Below are 17,296 nucleotides of genomic sequence, written 5' to 3'. Positions count from 1 at the left end.
TTAAGCTACACGAGTCTGCCCCCAAGTGTTGAAACTGAGCAACATCTGGCTAAATCACAGCTGTAGCTGGACTGCAGTCAAGTTGTGCTCATAAAAGTAACAAGTAAGAAACTGTAGCTACAAGCTGTACAGTAGCTCATTAGTGCTGTTTAACTGATCTACAGAAACAGCTCCTGTAAGGGATGAAAGACGTATTCAGATCCGTTACTCATGTAAAACTGTTAATTTATACTTTCAGAATATTGTACTTTTTACTCCACTACATTTATTTTGTAACTTTAGTTCCTAGACTAAAATAGCGCAAATCTGAAATATTAATGTAAAGGAAAAGTTATAAACTGTACTGAAGTACAGAGCTTGGCACCGATACCCTAAAATCTCCAAATTGCTCTTATCACAGATAGATTTTTGTTAATCGTCGAATTTCCGTAAGCACGTGAATGCAGCATTTGTTTTTCTCTTTATGAACTTTTTTAAATAGGAGTATATAATTTTTCATATACAAATTACAGCGACAAAATACAAATACAAAGCAGTATTAGTGTTTGTAGGGTATTAATTAAAGAGTAATATTAAAAAGAGTAATTTATAGATGACGTTTGTTTCATTATTTACACCGAGGCGCGTTCACGTTCGCTCGCTCCGCGTTCACTTGTCACCTCATCATCAAACCGTCTGAACCTCCGTGAACCTTCAACACTCTGTCGGTGTCACATCCACAGAAACTCGGATATATCGCCCTGAAAGCTGCAAGGTAAATGTTATGTTTCACTTCCAACTAATTCCTTAACAAAACTATATGTATGTGCTTTTATGTTATGTATCTATAAACTATTAAACCATTAAGGAAGTAGATTTAGTCAGACGCAACAGTTAGTTTTTAGCTAGCAAACCATTAGCTAATTATTTGCTAATGCTTTTTATCAATTATATTATCATTAAATTACATGTTGCTTATAAAATACAGTCCAATTGTTTATATGTATCTGTACCTGTATGTCTTATATTTGTATTGCTTCAATTACTTACCTTCTCTCTACAATTACTACCACTCATAACAGTAAAATATGGGCAAAATACAGTAAAGTCTTAACAGTTGGTAACATTAAACTGACATTATTAGGTTAATATAGAGATAGGTTTTATTCCTCCCTTAATAAATACATTCTGTTATTTTCAGTGTGTTACAGAGGATTTTAAGCTCTATATTGAGTGCTTCTCTTAAATATTATATGCATATTCATCTTATTCTTAAGTATTTTAGTGTCTTTTTGCAACATGAGGTCCTAGAGTGTGTTTCATTATAAGGAAATGAAGCTTCATGGTGAAAATAACTCAACTTCCTTTTTGTGACTTCAGCAAATGGTGGTCAGAGCTTGTGGCTGCACATCAGTTTTTTTAATAGATCTTCCATAACAGTTTTAAATACTGTAAGCAACACATAAACAGAGCATTAATTGTTGTACAGTGAGGCTCACAGTGTTTTACTTCCCCAGATGTGGAAGTCAGTCGTGGGCCACAATGTGAGCATGAAGGTGGCTGCAGAGGGAGACGACTGGGAGACGGACCCCGACTTTGAGGTAGTGTACACTTCCTGGAGTGTGCGTCACTGTGGGAGAAAGATGGTGCACATGCTCCTAAGTCAACTCTTTTTCTAATGTGTGTTTCAGAATGACGTGTCCGAGCAGGAGCAGAGGTGGGGGGCCAAGACCATCGAGGGTTCAGGACGTAAAGAGCACATCAGGTAGGAGATGTGTGGAAGCGAACAAGTCTTGTGGAGTGTGGGTGCTGTGTAGCAACAGGAAGAGGAAGTGAGAGCAGGGCACAAGCAGAACAGGCAGCGAGTCTCTCCTAATATGGGTAATATAGGATGATGACAGTGTGACAGTGAGATTTAAAGTGCTGTGCTTTTTCTCGCTGCTGACACGGTGACACTATGAATTCCTGCAGTGGTTAAGTGCTGAATGTGAAAATAAGATGAGAGATTGTTCACAGATTTAGGTAACTCGCTCGAATAAGTCACACTTCACAAAAATCTCTTCAGCTTATAGACGGTTATTCTTCACAAAGACGCTTTGGACCACTCAGCATCCCATAAAACCTGTTGAGTATTGCTAAAAAAAAATCCATGTATTAAAAACTTATTAACTTTCATAACTGCTAACTTAACACTGGCAGAGGGATTTCTAAGAACCTGGCAACCACAGCATTTATTAATGGCTTATGAATGATTTATAAAGCAAAAATAAATGAATTACTAACCAGGGTGTCTCATTAGAAAGTGTTTTCTTCTGTTCTGTGTTTGTGTTTGTGTTTGTGTATGATGTAATGCATACCACCATTTCTGCAGGCCATGAGTGTTAACTTTGACCAGTGTAATTTATATAATTGACATGAATTCCACCTAATGACAATTAGTTGATGAATTGACAGTTTTTATTTATCATGCACATACGTCAAATATTTGTTGCATTTCGGTGTTTAAAATCATTATAAATTCAGTATAATTAGATCTTAGTGTTTTTGTTCCTTCAGATTTGTGTATATTTCCACACTGTCTTTTAATGTTTGCTTCCACATACTTTTTATACTTAAACTGCAGATAAAGCACTCTGAAACTGCCTTGTGTTTGTTTGGGATTCTGGTTAAATAGTTTCTAAAGACAAATATTAGCGTGTGCTGTTGTAAGTCTCAGTGTCGGTGTGTTTGATCCCTGTATGATCTGCCAGTATTGCAGAGCTCAGGAACAATGTGGCCGTGGAGCACGAGAAGGTGAAGCAGGCGGACGACAAGCCCAAAGCGTCGTACGGGTATGGAGGGAAGTTTGGAGTGGAGAGGGACCGAATGGACAAGGTTTACAGCTTCTTCTTTTTGACACTAATAAATATGCTGATAAGCTCCTCGTATTTAATGGCACATTTTTGATTTCTGTTTCTACTCTCCAGGCAGCTTTGGGGCACGACTATGTGGCACAAGTTGAGCAGCACTCCTCCCAGAAAGATGCAGCGAAAGGGTTTGGTGGGAAATATGGTGTTCAGAAAGACCGCGTGGACAAGGTGAGAGGACAATAAGAGACTTAGTCCTCTTCCTCTCATAGATTTGTTTGGATTATTACGACTTCACTTGTGAATTTTTAACATCTCAATGATGTATCTGCAGAGTTTGATGCTAGAAATCTGAATTCACGTGCTCTTACATTTAATCTCAGATTAAGACGTAAAAGTTCAAGCAGGGTTTTGCTATATCGCTAATAATTTGTGAGCCGATCATGTTTCAGTATGCAATCATACAAGTGTGATGTGGATAATTGAAGATTGGCGATTTATAGAAGGAAGAACGAATATATACAGAAGCCCTGAGAGCCAATTGAGCAAAATCTAGTATAGTAAAATATTCTGGTGATCCATTTTCTGTGTGATCTAAATTTGTTTCTCATGTTGTTTCTCAAATTTACTCCCACATTGACAGCACCTGATTTTATTATGTTCCTCTTTTCATAACTTACTTACCTCATCTTAAGTCATAAACACAGGAGAGGAAGCAATTTGGATCAAACTCAGAAAATGGACCTCAAGGATTTGTTTTAACTTTCTTGTCATGACTTCCAAAAGTAGATGAAACTTTGAGAATTACTTGCCAGTTAATCAAACTAAAACACTTCTTATAAGGGACCTCTGAGCAATTTATGAATCCTAAATGCGATCTATGTCTGCACAGTCTGCCATGGGCTTTGGATACAAAGAAAAGGTGGAGCAACACGCGTCTCAGAAAGGTGAGTTATCCATTTAGCTTCAGACCTCTTACTTATACAGTACAATATTCTTTCTTTAGTGGGAAACCAACAGAAAAGTCTCATCTGACATTTTTTCCTTTCAACCCATATGTTTTTAGATTACTCCAAGGGATTTGGAGGAAAGTACGGGGTGGAGAAGGAAAAAGTGGACAAAGCTGCGTTAGGGTACGATTATAAAGGCGAGACGGAGAAGCACCAGTCACAAAAAGGTGTGTTCACGTTGTAGGGATTATCAGTTTCAACACTATTAGCATCACATTTCATTTATTTTGCATCATATTACCATCAGACTATGCAAAGGGATTCGGAGGAAAGTACGGGGTGGAGAAGGAGAAGGTGGACAAAGCGGCTTTGGGGTACGACTATAAAGGAGAAACAGAGAAGCACCAGTCACAGAAAGGTAATTCAAAGCTGTAGCATTCCTCAGATTTGCCTGCTCTTCGCCCGACATCTAATAGCTGTATTCTGTACTGTTATTCAGATTACGCTAAGGGATTTGGAGGAAAGTACGGGGTGGAGAAGGAGAAAGTGGACAAAGCTGCTCTGGGCTACGATTATAAAGGCGAGACGGAGAAACATCAGTCACAAAAAGGTGAGGAAACACTCAACATGTGTGTCTATTAAAATATGAGAGGACTCAAAGGAAATCAGACTGATCAGATTTCTCTCTGTTTAGATTATTCAGCAGGTTTCGGAGGTCGTTATGGAGTACAGTCAGACCGCATGGACAAGGTCGGCATTACAGCTGCAACTATTCCTCAGTGTCCAGACTGATTCATCTGAGGGTTATTTATCTGATTAATTCATTTGAGTTTTTGGGGTAGAATGTTCCAAAATGTCACAAAATCCCTATTGAAATGTTTCCATGGCCGAGTTTTGGTGATGAACTAATCATTCCAGCATTAGTCAACAGTGAAATGTTTAAAGATTGAACGATAAACTTCCTCTTGTAGAGTGCAGCTGGCTTCTCAGACATGGACTCCCCGACCTCGGCTTACGAAAAGACACAACCATTAGAGGCTTGTGAGTTCGGTTTTTCACTCAACAAAATCACCCCTACTGTGACATCTCTTCTGGTAAACAATTAAAGCCATTATTGCAGCGTGTTCATATTCATTTCTCTGTCTCTTGCAGCGAGTGCAGGTGCAGGAAACCTGAAGGCTCGTTTTGAGAACATGGCCAAGGCTTCAGATGAAGAGAACAGGAAGAGAGCAGAAGAAGAGAAGGCGAGGAGACAAGCCAGAGAGGGCAGAGAGCGAGAGCTGGCCAAACGCAGACAGGAGGTGACACACACACACACACACACACACACACACACACACACACACACGCTGCACTGTCAAAATGTAAAGAGATTAGAATCGACGAATGGTCAATATGTGTAGTAATGATTTTGTGTTTTCTGTAGGAGGAGAGCAGAAGAGAGGAGGAAATTCCACCTCCTATTCCAGATGTGGCTTCACGGTATGAAATGCCACCAGAACCAGAAGTCCACCAGCACATGCCAGATATCGAAGAGACACCAGAGCCAGAGCCAGAGCCAGAACCAGAACCAGAACCAGTATGTGATTCTATTCTAAATGTCAGATGTACCAGATAATAGAAAAATTCATACATATTTAATCATTCTGGTAATCATACAAAGTCTGTTTTTTGTCAATAAATAACATGATGTTTAATCATTAAGAGCAACAAAATAAGCCAAGGAGAGTAAACCGTTATAATTTCACATTCAAATTGAGAGCTGGGTGATTTTGCTGTAATGAGACAACTGGAAAAATAAGTCAAGAAATCCCATAAATCTGGTCACAAAAGTATTGTTTAATTGTTTTAAACGGCTGGCAACTAGTTTTTAGCAAATGTTTCTCAATCAGGAGAAAATATTTCATCTGCTGTCTTCAGCCGCAGATAAATCCACACTTAGTGAGTATTTCTGGCATCAGGATGCTGTAAAGGGAGGTTGAGATAAAATAAACTAAAACTGTAAAAAAAAAAAATAAATCACCCTGTTTAAAAGAGCAAGGGCACTGCTTCTTTTCTGCCTACTGTCATTGTTTGGATTAGGAAAAAAAGAAGAAAATCAGGACAAAGGTTAAAAAAAAAAAAAAATCCACAACATATTTTCATCCAGGTCGTGAGATGAGTCTTTGAGGAGTTCTTGAAAACGGTAGATAGTTTGCGCTGGAATTCCAATTAATTCTGCAGTCTTTCCAGGAGGAACCGGAGTATGAAGAGCCCCCAGCGTTACCTCCACGCTCGGACGATTTCATGGAACCGGACGCTCCCCCGCTACCACACAGGTCAACTGATGTGGACGAGGAGGACGGCGCAGAGTACGAGGAACTTGAACCGCCTCCTCGTGTGCCGCCAGGTCTGTCTGCCATCACTTGAACCTCAACCTTTTCACAGACTCGTGAAAATACCCATTGATTTAATTTTCTTTTACAGTTGAAGACAACGATTATGAAGACCTGACGTGTGGCCAGAAGGCAGTAGCACTTTATGACTACGAAGGAGGTCTGACACTCTCTTATTTCTTCACTTTTATGACATTTGCTTATCATCATTCATCATTTGTGAAGACAAATTCTTTCCCTTTCCACAGAGGCTGATGATGAGATCTCCTTCAACCCGGATGACATCATCACCAACATCGAGATGATTGACGAGGGCTGGTGGAAGGGACAGTGTAACGGGCGCATGGGTCTCTTCCCGGCATCTTATGTTCAGCTGATGCAGTGAGCGACAGGCTCAGGGGGTCTTTGAACAGGCTTGACTTTTGTACAATCTCAGGTTTCATAGGTTTTTCAACAAAAGAACATGAAGTTAAATTCATTTTAGCACTGTATTTATAGAATAAATCACAGCAGATTTGTGCCAAAATGGCTTCTGAGCAACTGATTTCTATAATTTTACAGTGTAATATTTTGCTGAGGGGAACGTGGCAATGAGTGTCCGAGGGCAGAATGACCAAAACCATAATAGTGGCTAGCAAAAAAGTTGGTACGCTGCGTAAAACATGAATAAAATCAGAGTGCAATCATTTACAAACAAACTGTATTTACAGATCACGTGAATGTCTGAGCGTTTGGAGGATGTCCCTTTCATACACAATCATGATAGTTACCTGTTACCAATGTACGTTTCTCACGTGTTTCCAAAACTTCATCAACTTTCTCAGTCTTTTGTCTCCCCGTCCCGACTCGTAGCTTTGTTTGACGTTTGTTGATGAGGTAAAACATTAAATATATTGTCTTTGTATTGTTTTCAAGTGCATAAAGGATTAGAAAATGATCATATTCAGTTCTATTTCTGTTTTACACAGGGTAGCAACTTTACATACGTACATTTTGTATCTGCAATTTACTCATTGGAGTCAATAAAATAGTCTACAGACAAGCTTCTTTGTGTTTTTTGTGTGATAAGCCACCTTAAATTAGTCCAGCCACATCAGTGTCAGCTCACAGTGACATTAGGGCCATTATTATTCATCATCTTTAACACGAACTGTAGCTTATTGTGGTCATATCTCTTAAGAAATTATTTCAAGCAAACTAATTTAAAAAAAGTTACTGTTTTATGATTGAGAGGCACTTTATTTACACCATGTTTTAATTTTACATACATCTCTATCATGGTATATTCAGTGACATCTGACAAATATTCCAATAGATTTAGAGATACTGACAGTAGAGACAGAACACAAAATGTGGGGAGAAAATGGGGAATGACATGCAACAGATGAGATCAACCTGAGACACTGTGGTTCAGGATCGGTGTCTCAGTCCCAGTAATATTGATTGTAATTGTATTGCCCAGTCTTAAATGGTATAAGACAAAAGACTTGAATAATAAACAATACTTAAACTGTAGTAGAACATATGACAATCACCTGCATTACTGTGATGTATGAATGAACAAGCTAAAGGCAGACAAGTCTTACCGTCTTAAAACTTGGAAATGAAGCTGCTGTTCCATAAGAACAAACATCTACCATCAGTGAATTACTTTACAGTAGCAGGCTCTGTGGCACAGCCATGAATCTTGTAATCCATTGAACAGAAAAAAGTTAAAACAGCAGAACTTTCACAGTCCTGTGTGTCTGCATCAGAAGTCTTTGAGGCAAAGTTTCTTCCCTCTTGTTCACCAGGCGATACCCTTCTTCTTACTGCCCTGTCCGCCTTTCTTTCCCATCCGTTTGCCTTTCAGTTTCTTGGCCTGTCGTTGATTCATCCACACAGGGTACTGACCGTTGTCGTCCAACAGAGTTTTCTTGCTGCGCTTGCTGTCCATGTCCATCTTCCCCTCTGTAAAAGATAATGATTACCTTGTTATTATTTTTTTTTTTTTTACTCTTACCTGCAAACACTGTCAATAGGACAAACAGAAGTAACACAGTGGTGATGGATCTAAATCTACAACAAAAGGGCTTAGAATGCGCTTTAAATACAGACCAAACTGGCAATAAATAATATGTATTCAATCTCTCACTCACCGTCACCCTCCACTTCACCAATCTCCACATCTTTCTGCTTCTTGATCTTGTCAGCTGGCACCACAGTGGCGATCTCCTGCACATCAGTCATGATAGCTTCTCCTTTCTTATCCAGACTCAGAGCTTGTTTCAGACGCGCCAGCTCCTTGGGGGCGTTTTTCTTCCTCTTCTCTGCTCTCATCTTCCTCTTCCACTTGCTCCGGAGGCTTTTGGCCATTTTAAGGACACTATGGAAAAACAAAGACATGCCAGTGGAATTAACTGTCTTTCACATCCTTATCCACTACTTTCTTTAGACCCTAAGCATCATGCACTTAGATTGTATGTTTCCATTATCAAAAAAATGAAGTTGCTTTGGGGTACATATATTTTGAATTTTAGTTGCATTTGTTTATTATTTATCGTGGTATATATAAAGTGATTGATGTTGATAAGTATAAACAAGCCCTCCAAAATTTAGCCTTTGGCCTTTAATAAACTTAAAAAGAGGGGTCCTGCTCACTATAAATATGACGTCAGAAGATAGTTACAACATATAATACACACATACATATCAACTATAGCATAGAAGGTCGACATTATAGCTTGTCTCCATTTTGTGGTGATTATAATCACACGACAAGATATTAAAAAGCTTAAGCAGCTAGCTTCATGGCTAGTTTATGACAAGACAAGTAAACAGTGTGCTAGCTAGCTTGTTAGCTATGCGTTTGCTAATTTGGAGTCATTCGCATCAAAGTGTACAATTTAAAGCCAGCTAATTCAAGATGCTAACGTAATACAGAGTGCTAGCGTTATTCTACATACAAACAATCAGCGGTGACTTACAGAAAAGCTGTTTAGCTGCTTAAAACCTCTCCGTGGACAGACAGGTACACACTCTCCGCTCCCTGCACGTGTGTACAAGTTAGGAGGAAAGAAACTATGACGCGTGTTCGAAGAAACACTAACGTGATTGGCTGATTGCGTGAAGCTGTAGACGCTAACGTCTGATTGGCTGGCGATCTCAAACCAGGAAGTCTGGCGGATTATGGAAAGTAAACAAGTTGTCGGGGAGAAGATAGTGGACGAGTAAAGCTGTTAATGGGTATGCAGGCATTAACTAACCTGTCGGAAGTGATGAATAGTTTCTTAGAGTGGTAAATAACTCAATTAAGTTAAAGTTTTAAGTTTGAGACGTCGACATGAGCAGCTGTTCGGCCAGCCTGCCTCCTGCCAGGCTCTGCAGCCCTCCGCTCACTTCTTCAGTGTTCAGCATGTTGGACACCGCTGCAGAGCAGATGATGGTCCACAAAGATTTCCCTGCGGCATTTGAAACATGCAACATAGGCCTGGATAGTCTCTCTAATATGGAGCTAGAGGACAACAGGTGAACGTCTTACCTCACCTTGTATCACTCGAATGCTGCATGCAGTCTGAATGTGTAATGTCACTGTATGTTCCTGTGTGTTTTTTATCTCTCCAGATGTGCAGAGTTTAAGGCTGGCTTCTGCATATTAGGGATTCAAGCGCTGGCTGAGATGAATCAGTGGCAGGGTGTCCTCTCCTGGGTCCTTCAGCAGTATGAGGAGCCGGAGAAAATACCTGCTAAAATAATGCAGATGTGGTGAGTAGAGCTGAAGCATGTACTTTATTAATGTAGTAGTCGATTGACTCCCAGTTCCCCGGTACCACCTTCTTAAATGTGAGGTTTGGCTGATTTTCTAATGTTTATAACATCACAGATTGAATATCTTTGGAATTTGGAAAATATCTTACAGTAAAACAAGCAATTTGAAGACATTTTAATTTTATTTAATTGTGACAAATGTAAAAAAGACAAAAAAAAAAGAATTAAATCAGAGAATGCAAATTGAATACTATTTCCTCTCTTATTCTGGCAGCATACTTCTTTACTCCAAAGTCGAAGAGCCGGCAGTGATGCAGGAGGCAGCAAGAGTTTGGTTACACTGTCCAGCCAACAGCAGAGCGACGGGGTTCGGGACGGTGGCAGAGCTATACCTGCTGCACGTCCTCGTCCCTCTCGGACACACAGACGAGGCTGTGGAGCTGATCGCCGGGGAGGTCGGAAGCAATGCGTTCACAGAAGACCAGAGGCAGACAGCGCTCGATGTTGTGGAAGAGAAACGGCAACAGAATCTAGAACATCCTCTAAATCCAGGAAACAGTCCCAACTCTGAAACGACTGTCTCAAGTCAAGGTCTCATATTGCAAGTTCAGCTCTTATGAAATGAATTATCGTAAAGTACAGATGATGAATAAAGAGAGTCTCTGTGATTGTCTTTGTCAGGAGCTGTTACCCATAAACTTCAAGCCATGCTCAGGTTTATCAACAGAAAGCTGCTCGGCTCCGGCTCGTTCTCCCTGCGGAGAGTCTTCCTGGCTGCCATCCTTCTTTATATGCTTTTTTTTCGTCTGGATCCAGGTTCGATTAAATGTCCTTTGTAGTTCAGTTTCACCACACGGATTGTTGAAGTATAAAACGTTTAATTGGAAATCTTTATGTTCTTTCCCCGCAGCCCTTCCATCTTCATTCATTTGGATTTCCAAACTTCTTCAGCTGCTCAGACAGATGTGGAGGGCCATGTTTGCACCGTACTATCAGGCTCTCACTCAGAGCAAAGAACTGTAAAAAACTGAAGCTAACAACCAAAAAACAACACGTTTGGTCCCTTTTGGAGTTTTATTAAACCTGTGTACACATCACTTACATCAACTTTTGATAATGTGAGCAAAGGCAGGCTTTCATGCCGTGAAGATGTGAGAGACTGGTTTTCAGTCTTAGGTGCGCTTTAGTACGCTTCACAAAGCTTTTCCAATAAACTAATCTCAAGTCATTTCTAACCGACCTGGTCTGGATTGTTTATCCTGTATATACATATACTATATATATATATATATACTATATAATATATATATATATATATATATATATATATATATATATATATATATATAATATATAGTAATACATATATATATATATATATATATATATATATATATATATATATATATATATATATGTGTATGTATGTATGTATATGTATATGTATATGTGTGTGTGTGTATATATATAGAGCGAGAGAGATAAAACGAAGATTGATTAAGGACAGAACAGAAGTGATCATGAGAAAACTGTAAGAAGAGATACAATAAATACTAGAAAAGGCAAGTTCTGAAGAACTTGCGGTTGTGAATGCTCCCTGTTGACCAGCTGAAGCCAAATGCGGATTGCTGGCTGTGAAAACTTTGAATATTGTCCCCAATATCTTAAAACTGTGAAATAATGTAGAATTTGTTAAAAAACTAAAGCCAAACTGAATTGGTAGCTTTAATTCATTTAAAGTCTCATCATTATATTTTACAAGTTTATGTTACGTTTTGTTCCCGTCTTGTGAGTTATTCAGACTGTTGTTTGTTAACCTTTACAATCACTTAATGGTAAATGATTGGTTAATAAAGCATTTCAGTGTTTGTTAGCACTGAAATAACTATTAACGATGTTGTCTGTGTTATGTGTTACTAAAGAACCTTTTAGGTCTGAGTGCTGTTGTTGACCTTTTACCATGACTGACATTAATCAGTCTGCTTTTCATTTAAACCAGGGCAGCGTTAAAGGTAAATATAATATGTATTGGTTCAGTTTATGTGTGTTTGTTCAATTCAGCCATATTTTTCAAGATATAGTTAAAAATATATCAGTGTAAGTAGAAATCAGTCACTGTGGTCATACAATGGCTTAGTAAGCTGAAAGATGCAACATGTTTGTCGAAAACATTAATGAAATTAAAGAAAAGTATCAACAGAATGTGAGGAAATAACAGTTTTTACAATATTAACATCTATGTATTGTGCCGAGGAGATGTCTACAGGAGTTAGCATGCTAGCCCGAGCTAACACGCTAACGGCAGCTACAGTTAGTGGCAGTCAGCTGATTCTGAGCAACTAAAACGGCCAGAAAAAAAAAATAGTGGTGTTAAAATAACAATATTTGCCTCTGAGATGTAGTTAAGTACCCGCTGCATACAATTTGAAAGTACCTCTAATGTGTACTTGTACTCGAGTAAACGTAACGTTACATTCCACCACTGGACGTTACGAGTCTTAACGGGCGCCGACGTGACGTTGCTGCGCATGACAGCCGTTAAGTTTCGATTCCGGTAAACAGAAGAGAGGCGGCGAAGCGAAAGTGAGCCATCAGCTGTGGATGTGGCGGAGGTGTTCAGGGTTCACTCCGAGGAGACGGGAAAACTACTTTTCTCAGTAAACCGTGAAGTGGTCGAGTGTTTGTCTCCAGACCTTCATCAGCTGACTGTGAACTGAAGTCTGTCCTGATGTCTGTGAGATACTACTTCGCTTCATGTAGAGAGGCTGTGAGGGGCATCTTAGGTAAGTATGATGATGATGATGATGATCGTGTGTTATGATATGATCAGTGTTTTGATCTATGTACATTTAGTCAGACACTTGCATTTTACTTGAGCATTTTCAGTTTATGCTACTTGATCATTCTACTTCACTTTATGACAGGGAAGTAATGTACAAGTTACCTGACCTATAAAAACGCACTGTAATTCATATAATACATGATGCAATAGCTTATTTTACATCATATATTTTAAATTGAGTGTTTTCACTAAGACATTAAAGAAGTTTATCTTTGTTAATGTTTCTTATATTGACCGTGATTCCATTTATAAGAGTATTAAAAGCCGTAAACATCCAAGGGGGGAGAACACTTTTTATAGGCGCTGTCATTGCAAACAAAATATAATCACTTAATAAGTTATCATGGACTAGAAGAGAGTCAGTAAAGCGACAGTAATCACTAGAAATCAGCTTCACCTTTAACTAGCTGCAACATTATTGCTGCTATTCATCGTCCGTACATTACATACACCCTTAAACAAATAAACCAAACATTCCTGTCTTGCTCTGTCGTCTGAATGATTTATTTCACCAGGCTTTTACATTGTTTACTGTTTTTTTTTTTTTATGTCGCTGATGTTCTGTCACAGGTGTGAGAGGCCTCACCAACTACTGTCTGTCCTGCTGTGTGAACACTTTACTGCAGACCCTCTCTGCTACCTGGGAAGTAGCAGAGCTACTAGACAGGTAAGATCATGTTCACCAGGTACTTCATATATGGCTTCAGTCTCATCCCAGCAGCAATACTGTCCACAGACCACGTACACGCCTATAAAGTGGCATAGATATTCCTTTAATTCCAAAAATAGTGAAAATAAACTAATGTAGCGAAAACAATTCCGTTGTTACCTCGATGATTCGTGTTGAGAAAATTCCCGGGTATCAATCTGTCAACAAAGCTGTTTCCTCAGGTGCTGAATATGAAGCTTAATGATTGTTTATGAACTGAACAAAGGTGGGAGACAGCCGGTGTGAGGACGGATGGTCGTAACGTGCCCCTGCAGCTGAAAAAAGTCCTCGCAGCCATGAGGAGCGACCTCCCTCAGCCTGTTCAACATCAGGACTTCCTCCACTGTCTGGACAGAAACTTGGTTCGACGTGAGGAGACACAAACTCACAAAATAAGAGTCTCTGTTCGACGTGGTTAATCTCACATCTTCTGACAATGAGAATGTTTTGCAGTTCACGTTCAACACGATGCTGATGAGGTGTTCCTCTCCATCCTGAACTTCATACAGCAGCAGATGGATGACAAACCTCTGGTCGGTCTTTAATCATGACTTTTCTCTATTTTTCACCTGTGAGAGAATCATTTATGTATGTTTCTCTCTCTGCCAGGCTCTTGAAATCCAGAATCTGTACAAGATTTCTCTGGAGACACACGTGCAGTGTTTGGAGTGTTCCTCCGTCCAGACTAAGTCCACCTACCTGCTCAACCTTCCTCTGCACGTACAGGAAGATGACAACTCACTGGTGCGGTTTCCTTTTTGTTTAGATCTAGACATCGACATCATTATTGTGCCTCTCTCTGAAGTCGTACTTACAAGTATTCCTAACGCGAACCTTTTCAGGAAGGCTGCATGTCCTCCTTCTTCGAGCATCAGGAGCTGCGGGGCATAAACTCCATCTTTTGTGCAGAGTGTGAAACGAAGACTCCGTCCAAACAGGTGAGGCTTGGTTTAAATGCTATCCAGATAGTGTAGAACCAACACAGTCAAACATCTTTTTTCCTTCTCAGGGTGTCAAACTGCTCTCGCTGCCTCGTATCCTGTGCATGAGCCTGAAAAGGTTTCGAAATGGCCGTTATGGCACCCGAAAACTTGACTGCCAGGTCACCTTTCCAGAAACCCTTGACTTCTCTGGGATTGATCAAGAGGCGTTCTCCTCAGGCTTTGCCCAGGTACGTGTGTTTCCTCTAAGTTATTTGCACATTGTGTCTCATGTCATCTACAAGTTCATTTGCTCTTCTAGAATGACTGCAAGTACACTCTGCACGCTGTGGTGGTGCACTCTGGTAACGCGATGTTTGGACACTACACTGCCTTCGTTCGTCAAGGGACAAACCAGAGCTGGTACTATGCAGATGACAGCCACGTCAGACAGGTACGTCCTAGCTGACAGTAGCCCTTTTTAGATAGAAAAGGCGGCACATTTGCTTCTAAAACGGAGGTGGAATATTCCTCCTTTTCCAAAAACCGCCTCTGGGGTAGACTTTAACATGTGACATGACGTGAAGCACGAAGTTGGGCTGTGAACAATGACACAGAATTTGTCTTCAAAATAAGAGCTTTACATTGCACCCCATTGGAGTTAAGAACTGAGTTCTTAGTGGGTGGCTTTAATTTGAAAGTAGTGACCGTTCCTAGCTTACTGCCACAACAACAAGCGGACAACGAAGACAGCTACAGAGACTGAAAATCGGCGGACCAAAACAGACCCCCAATTTGCCGGCCTCTGTCTAAAACCGCGGACCTAGCCGCCAAAAGGACGGGCAAATTGGCAGCTTGCTTCCCTGTCTAAAAAGAGCTAGTATCTGTCTAAAGAGTTGTCTGGAATAATTTTTTTCTCCTCAAAACCGTGAAAGAAATGCTCAAAAGGTGCCACACGTACAAATACGTTATCATGAATTCATACTCCCAACAAATAATTGCAGCATATCAGTGGAGCAACTGCTTCCTGCGGCTACCTGTATTCCTTTTATACATCGATCACCGTCCGTAGCTTCTGTTAGCTTGTTAGCTCAGTTAGCTGTTCAGCTAGCGGGACTACCAGGAGAGTGTTTGGGGGAGCTTTGTCTCGGGCTAGCTCGTTAGCATGCTAAGTTCAGTAGATATCTCTCTATCACAAAACAAACTGACTTTGACATAATGTCAGAACAGTTATTTCTGAATTTCTGAATGTTTTGTATTAAAATGTATACATGCATGATAAATGTTCCCCTGTGATTCATTTGGTCTCTTATTTTAATTCCAACACAGGTTTCTTGGGATGAAGTAAAGAAAACCTATGGAGGGTATCACAGGTAAATTGTTCAACATCCCTTTTTTAATGTCTCGTCTTTCTTGTAGAGGCTCTTTGGATCAAGTAGGGTTACATCGTCCTCTTTAAACAAACAAGGTCTAACATGTTGATATAAAGGTGAGCTTTAGAGGTGGTTTTCACCTTGAGACAATGTCAAGCTAGCCATTTCCACTTGGACCCTTGCATCCTAACCCTAACCCTGACAAATGTACTCATTGTAAGTCGCTTTGGACAAAAGCGTCTTCTAAATGCCCTAAATGTAAATGTAAATGTAATTGTAAATGTAGACCTGAAACTGGTATTGAAATCTTGGCAAGGAAGCGAACAAGTGAGTGTTTTCACCAACACGTCAAACTGTTTCTTTTAACTTTGAGAAGTAAGACATGTTTGCAGAACTCTTTAGTCTTTTATATCTTCTCACATTAACAAATCAAATTCTCTGTGTTCAGCCTCATTTATAAAAATCATCCCTTTCCCCGAAAAGCATTTTTGGAATACAAAACGGCCGAGCCTTCAGCAAAAAAGCAACAAAACAACATGTGACTCCAATTCCAGCCTGATTAAACCGCGCTCCAGTTGCTTTTGGAGTTAAAATTAAGAATTTTTATTAATAACATGTAAAGCCTTAAATGCTGGTCTCCCGCTAACATCATGCAGCTTTTATCCTCCTACTTGCGGAAACGGCTTTAGATCTTTAGACAAAGCCTTATTGTCTGTTCCCCTCGGCAAAGATTAAAGGGTAAAGGTGTTTTTGCCGGCTTTCAAAGTTTTGAACTCTCAAACGGAGGAAATCCCTCTCGTCTGTTATGTTGTCTTGTCTTTCAACAGCGACCTGCCTCACACCTGCTCATTACATTCTCAGTTTTTATTCCTGTTTATTGTACGGAAATTTTTCCTGTTATCCCTTTCCTGCCCTAAATCTGAGAAACACGATTTTGTTTAGTTGATACTTAACCCTGTCTTGTTTTATAGAGACACAGCATACATGTTGATGTACAGAAGAGATCCGAAGGAGGAGAGACAACAACCTGAAGTTTCTGGCTGAGTGGATGGGCGCAGATGAATTAACCCAGGGTCGAGGTTCATTGTAGGGAATTTAATCATAGGAATATGGACTCTTATTTATTGTAACACGTGATTTGATTGTAAATGGTGGATGGTTTTATATTAAATGATCTTTCAGATTGTACACCGGCGCGGTAGTTTCTGCCAGACGCCAGTAGATGGCGTACACAAGTCAAAACTGTGAAGCGTTTTCCTTTTTAGACCACACACACACTGTGAACACACTCATTGAGGCTGTTTTGAAGGGAATGCTTAGCTTAGATATTGACTGTTTGAGGGGGGAAAATACCTGCCATGGGATTCAGTGTTCACTTTCCTGACGCTGCTGGATAAAATATGAGTCACTCATGAAGAACAATGAAGTCACTTTTTTCTCATCCGGGCTGCCAGAAACAACAACAATCATGTCACTCTGATTTTTATAAATTGCATTCTCTCACTACCTGCAGGCCTTTTAACATGACCGATTTGTAGTGACGCACCTTGATGGT

At 39.9% G+C, this 17,296-nt stretch overlaps 4 protein-coding genes across 5 annotated transcripts; 3 read left to right on the top strand and 1 right to left on the bottom strand.

The window, feature by feature from the left end:
• The first annotated feature begins 642 nt into the window (after positions 1 to 642).
• Positions 643 to 7,192, top strand: hcls1 (hematopoietic cell-specific Lyn substrate 1). 2 transcript variants are annotated; one of them, XM_030440184.1, is made up of 16 exons: positions 643 to 754; positions 1,497 to 1,580; positions 1,671 to 1,744; positions 2,730 to 2,853; positions 2,946 to 3,056; positions 3,718 to 3,772; positions 3,892 to 4,002; positions 4,083 to 4,193; positions 4,275 to 4,385; positions 4,470 to 4,525; positions 4,747 to 4,816; positions 4,928 to 5,076; positions 5,202 to 5,354; positions 6,008 to 6,164; positions 6,242 to 6,310; positions 6,399 to 7,192. In XM_030440184.1, the coding sequence occupies exons 2-16, from the start codon at positions 1,497 to 1,499 to the stop codon at positions 6,533 to 6,535; spliced, it is 1,572 nt and encodes a 523-aa protein (XP_030296044.1). In that variant the 5' UTR covers positions 643 to 754; the 3' UTR covers positions 6,536 to 7,192. The 2 variants fall into 2 exon arrangements, with proteins under 2 accessions (XP_030296044.1, XP_030296045.1); XM_030440185.1 differs by lacking the exons at positions 4,083 to 4,193; positions 4,275 to 4,385.
• Positions 7,193 to 7,362: 170 nt separating this feature from the next.
• On the bottom strand, positions 7,363 to 9,203 carry llph (LLP homolog, long-term synaptic facilitation factor). The gene is made up of 3 exons (XM_030440187.1): positions 9,117 to 9,203; positions 8,289 to 8,517; positions 7,363 to 8,100 (listed from the first exon to the last, which is right to left on the bottom strand). Exons 2-3 carry the CDS (start codon positions 8,503 to 8,505, stop codon positions 7,937 to 7,939), a joined length of 381 nt encoding a protein of 126 aa, XP_030296047.1. The 5' UTR covers positions 8,506 to 8,517; positions 9,117 to 9,203; the 3' UTR covers positions 7,363 to 7,936.
• A 71-nt stretch (positions 9,204 to 9,274) lies between these two features.
• On the top strand, positions 9,275 to 11,127 carry pex26 (peroxisomal biogenesis factor 26). Its single transcript, XM_030440186.1, has 5 exons — positions 9,275 to 9,657; positions 9,754 to 9,894; positions 10,172 to 10,488; positions 10,579 to 10,713; positions 10,808 to 11,127. Exons 1-5 carry the CDS (start codon positions 9,473 to 9,475, stop codon positions 10,918 to 10,920), a joined length of 891 nt encoding a protein of 296 aa, XP_030296046.1. The 5' UTR covers positions 9,275 to 9,472; the 3' UTR covers positions 10,921 to 11,127.
• A 1,238-nt stretch (positions 11,128 to 12,365) lies between these two features.
• Positions 12,366 to 16,983, top strand: LOC115595093 (ubl carboxyl-terminal hydrolase 18-like). Its single transcript, XM_030439192.1, has 10 exons — positions 12,366 to 12,680; positions 13,310 to 13,406; positions 13,675 to 13,817; positions 13,902 to 13,981; positions 14,058 to 14,192; positions 14,291 to 14,386; positions 14,458 to 14,619; positions 14,691 to 14,822; positions 15,698 to 15,741; positions 16,713 to 16,983. The coding sequence occupies exons 1-10, from the start codon at positions 12,626 to 12,628 to the stop codon at positions 16,783 to 16,785; spliced, it is 1,017 nt and encodes a 338-aa protein (XP_030295052.1). The 5' UTR covers positions 12,366 to 12,625; the 3' UTR covers positions 16,786 to 16,983.
• Positions 16,984 to 17,296: the final 313 nt, after the last annotated feature.

This window comes from Sparus aurata, chromosome 14 (assembly GCF_900880675.1).
Source record: "Sparus aurata chromosome 14, fSpaAur1.1, whole genome shotgun sequence".
Taxonomy (NCBI): Eukaryota; Metazoa; Chordata; class Actinopteri; order Spariformes; family Sparidae; genus Sparus; species Sparus aurata.
The sequence above is the reverse complement of the archived record's forward strand: the minus strand, read 5'-3'. Positions and strand labels throughout refer to the sequence as shown.

Coding starts and splice junctions, on each gene's coding strand:
- hcls1 (XM_030440184.1), top strand. CDS start 1,497: ATGTGGAAGTCAGTCGTGGGCCACAATGTGAGCATGAAGGTGGCTGCA. Junction 3,773..3,891: donor GCAACACGCGTCTCAGAAAG/GTGAGTTATCCA, acceptor ATATGTTTTTAG/ATTACTCCAAGGGATTTGGA. Junction 5,355..6,007: donor CAGAACCAGAACCAGAACCA/GTATGTGATTCT, acceptor CAGTCTTTCCAG/GAGGAACCGGAGTATGAAGA.
- llph (XM_030440187.1), bottom strand. CDS start 8,505: ATGGCCAAAAGCCTCCGGAGCAAGTGGAAGAGGAAGATGAGAGCAGAG. Junction 8,101..8,288: donor TGGTGAAGTGGAGGGTGACG/GTGAGTGAGAGA, acceptor TATCTTTTACAG/AGGGGAAGATGGACATGGAC.
- pex26 (XM_030440186.1), top strand. CDS start 9,473: ATGAGCAGCTGTTCGGCCAGCCTGCCTCCTGCCAGGCTCTGCAGCCCT. Junction 9,895..10,171: donor GCTAAAATAATGCAGATGTG/GTGAGTAGAGCT, acceptor TTATTCTGGCAG/CATACTTCTTTACTCCAAAG. Junction 10,489..10,578: donor AACGACTGTCTCAAGTCAAG/GTCTCATATTGC, acceptor TGTCTTTGTCAG/GAGCTGTTACCCATAAACTT.
- LOC115595093 (XM_030439192.1), top strand. CDS start 12,626: ATGTCTGTGAGATACTACTTCGCTTCATGTAGAGAGGCTGTGAGGGGC. Junction 13,407..13,674: donor GTAGCAGAGCTACTAGACAG/GTAAGATCATGT, acceptor AACTGAACAAAG/GTGGGAGACAGCCGGTGTGA. Junction 13,818..13,901: donor GGACAGAAACTTGGTTCGAC/GTGAGGAGACAC, acceptor AATGTTTTGCAG/TTCACGTTCAACACGATGCT.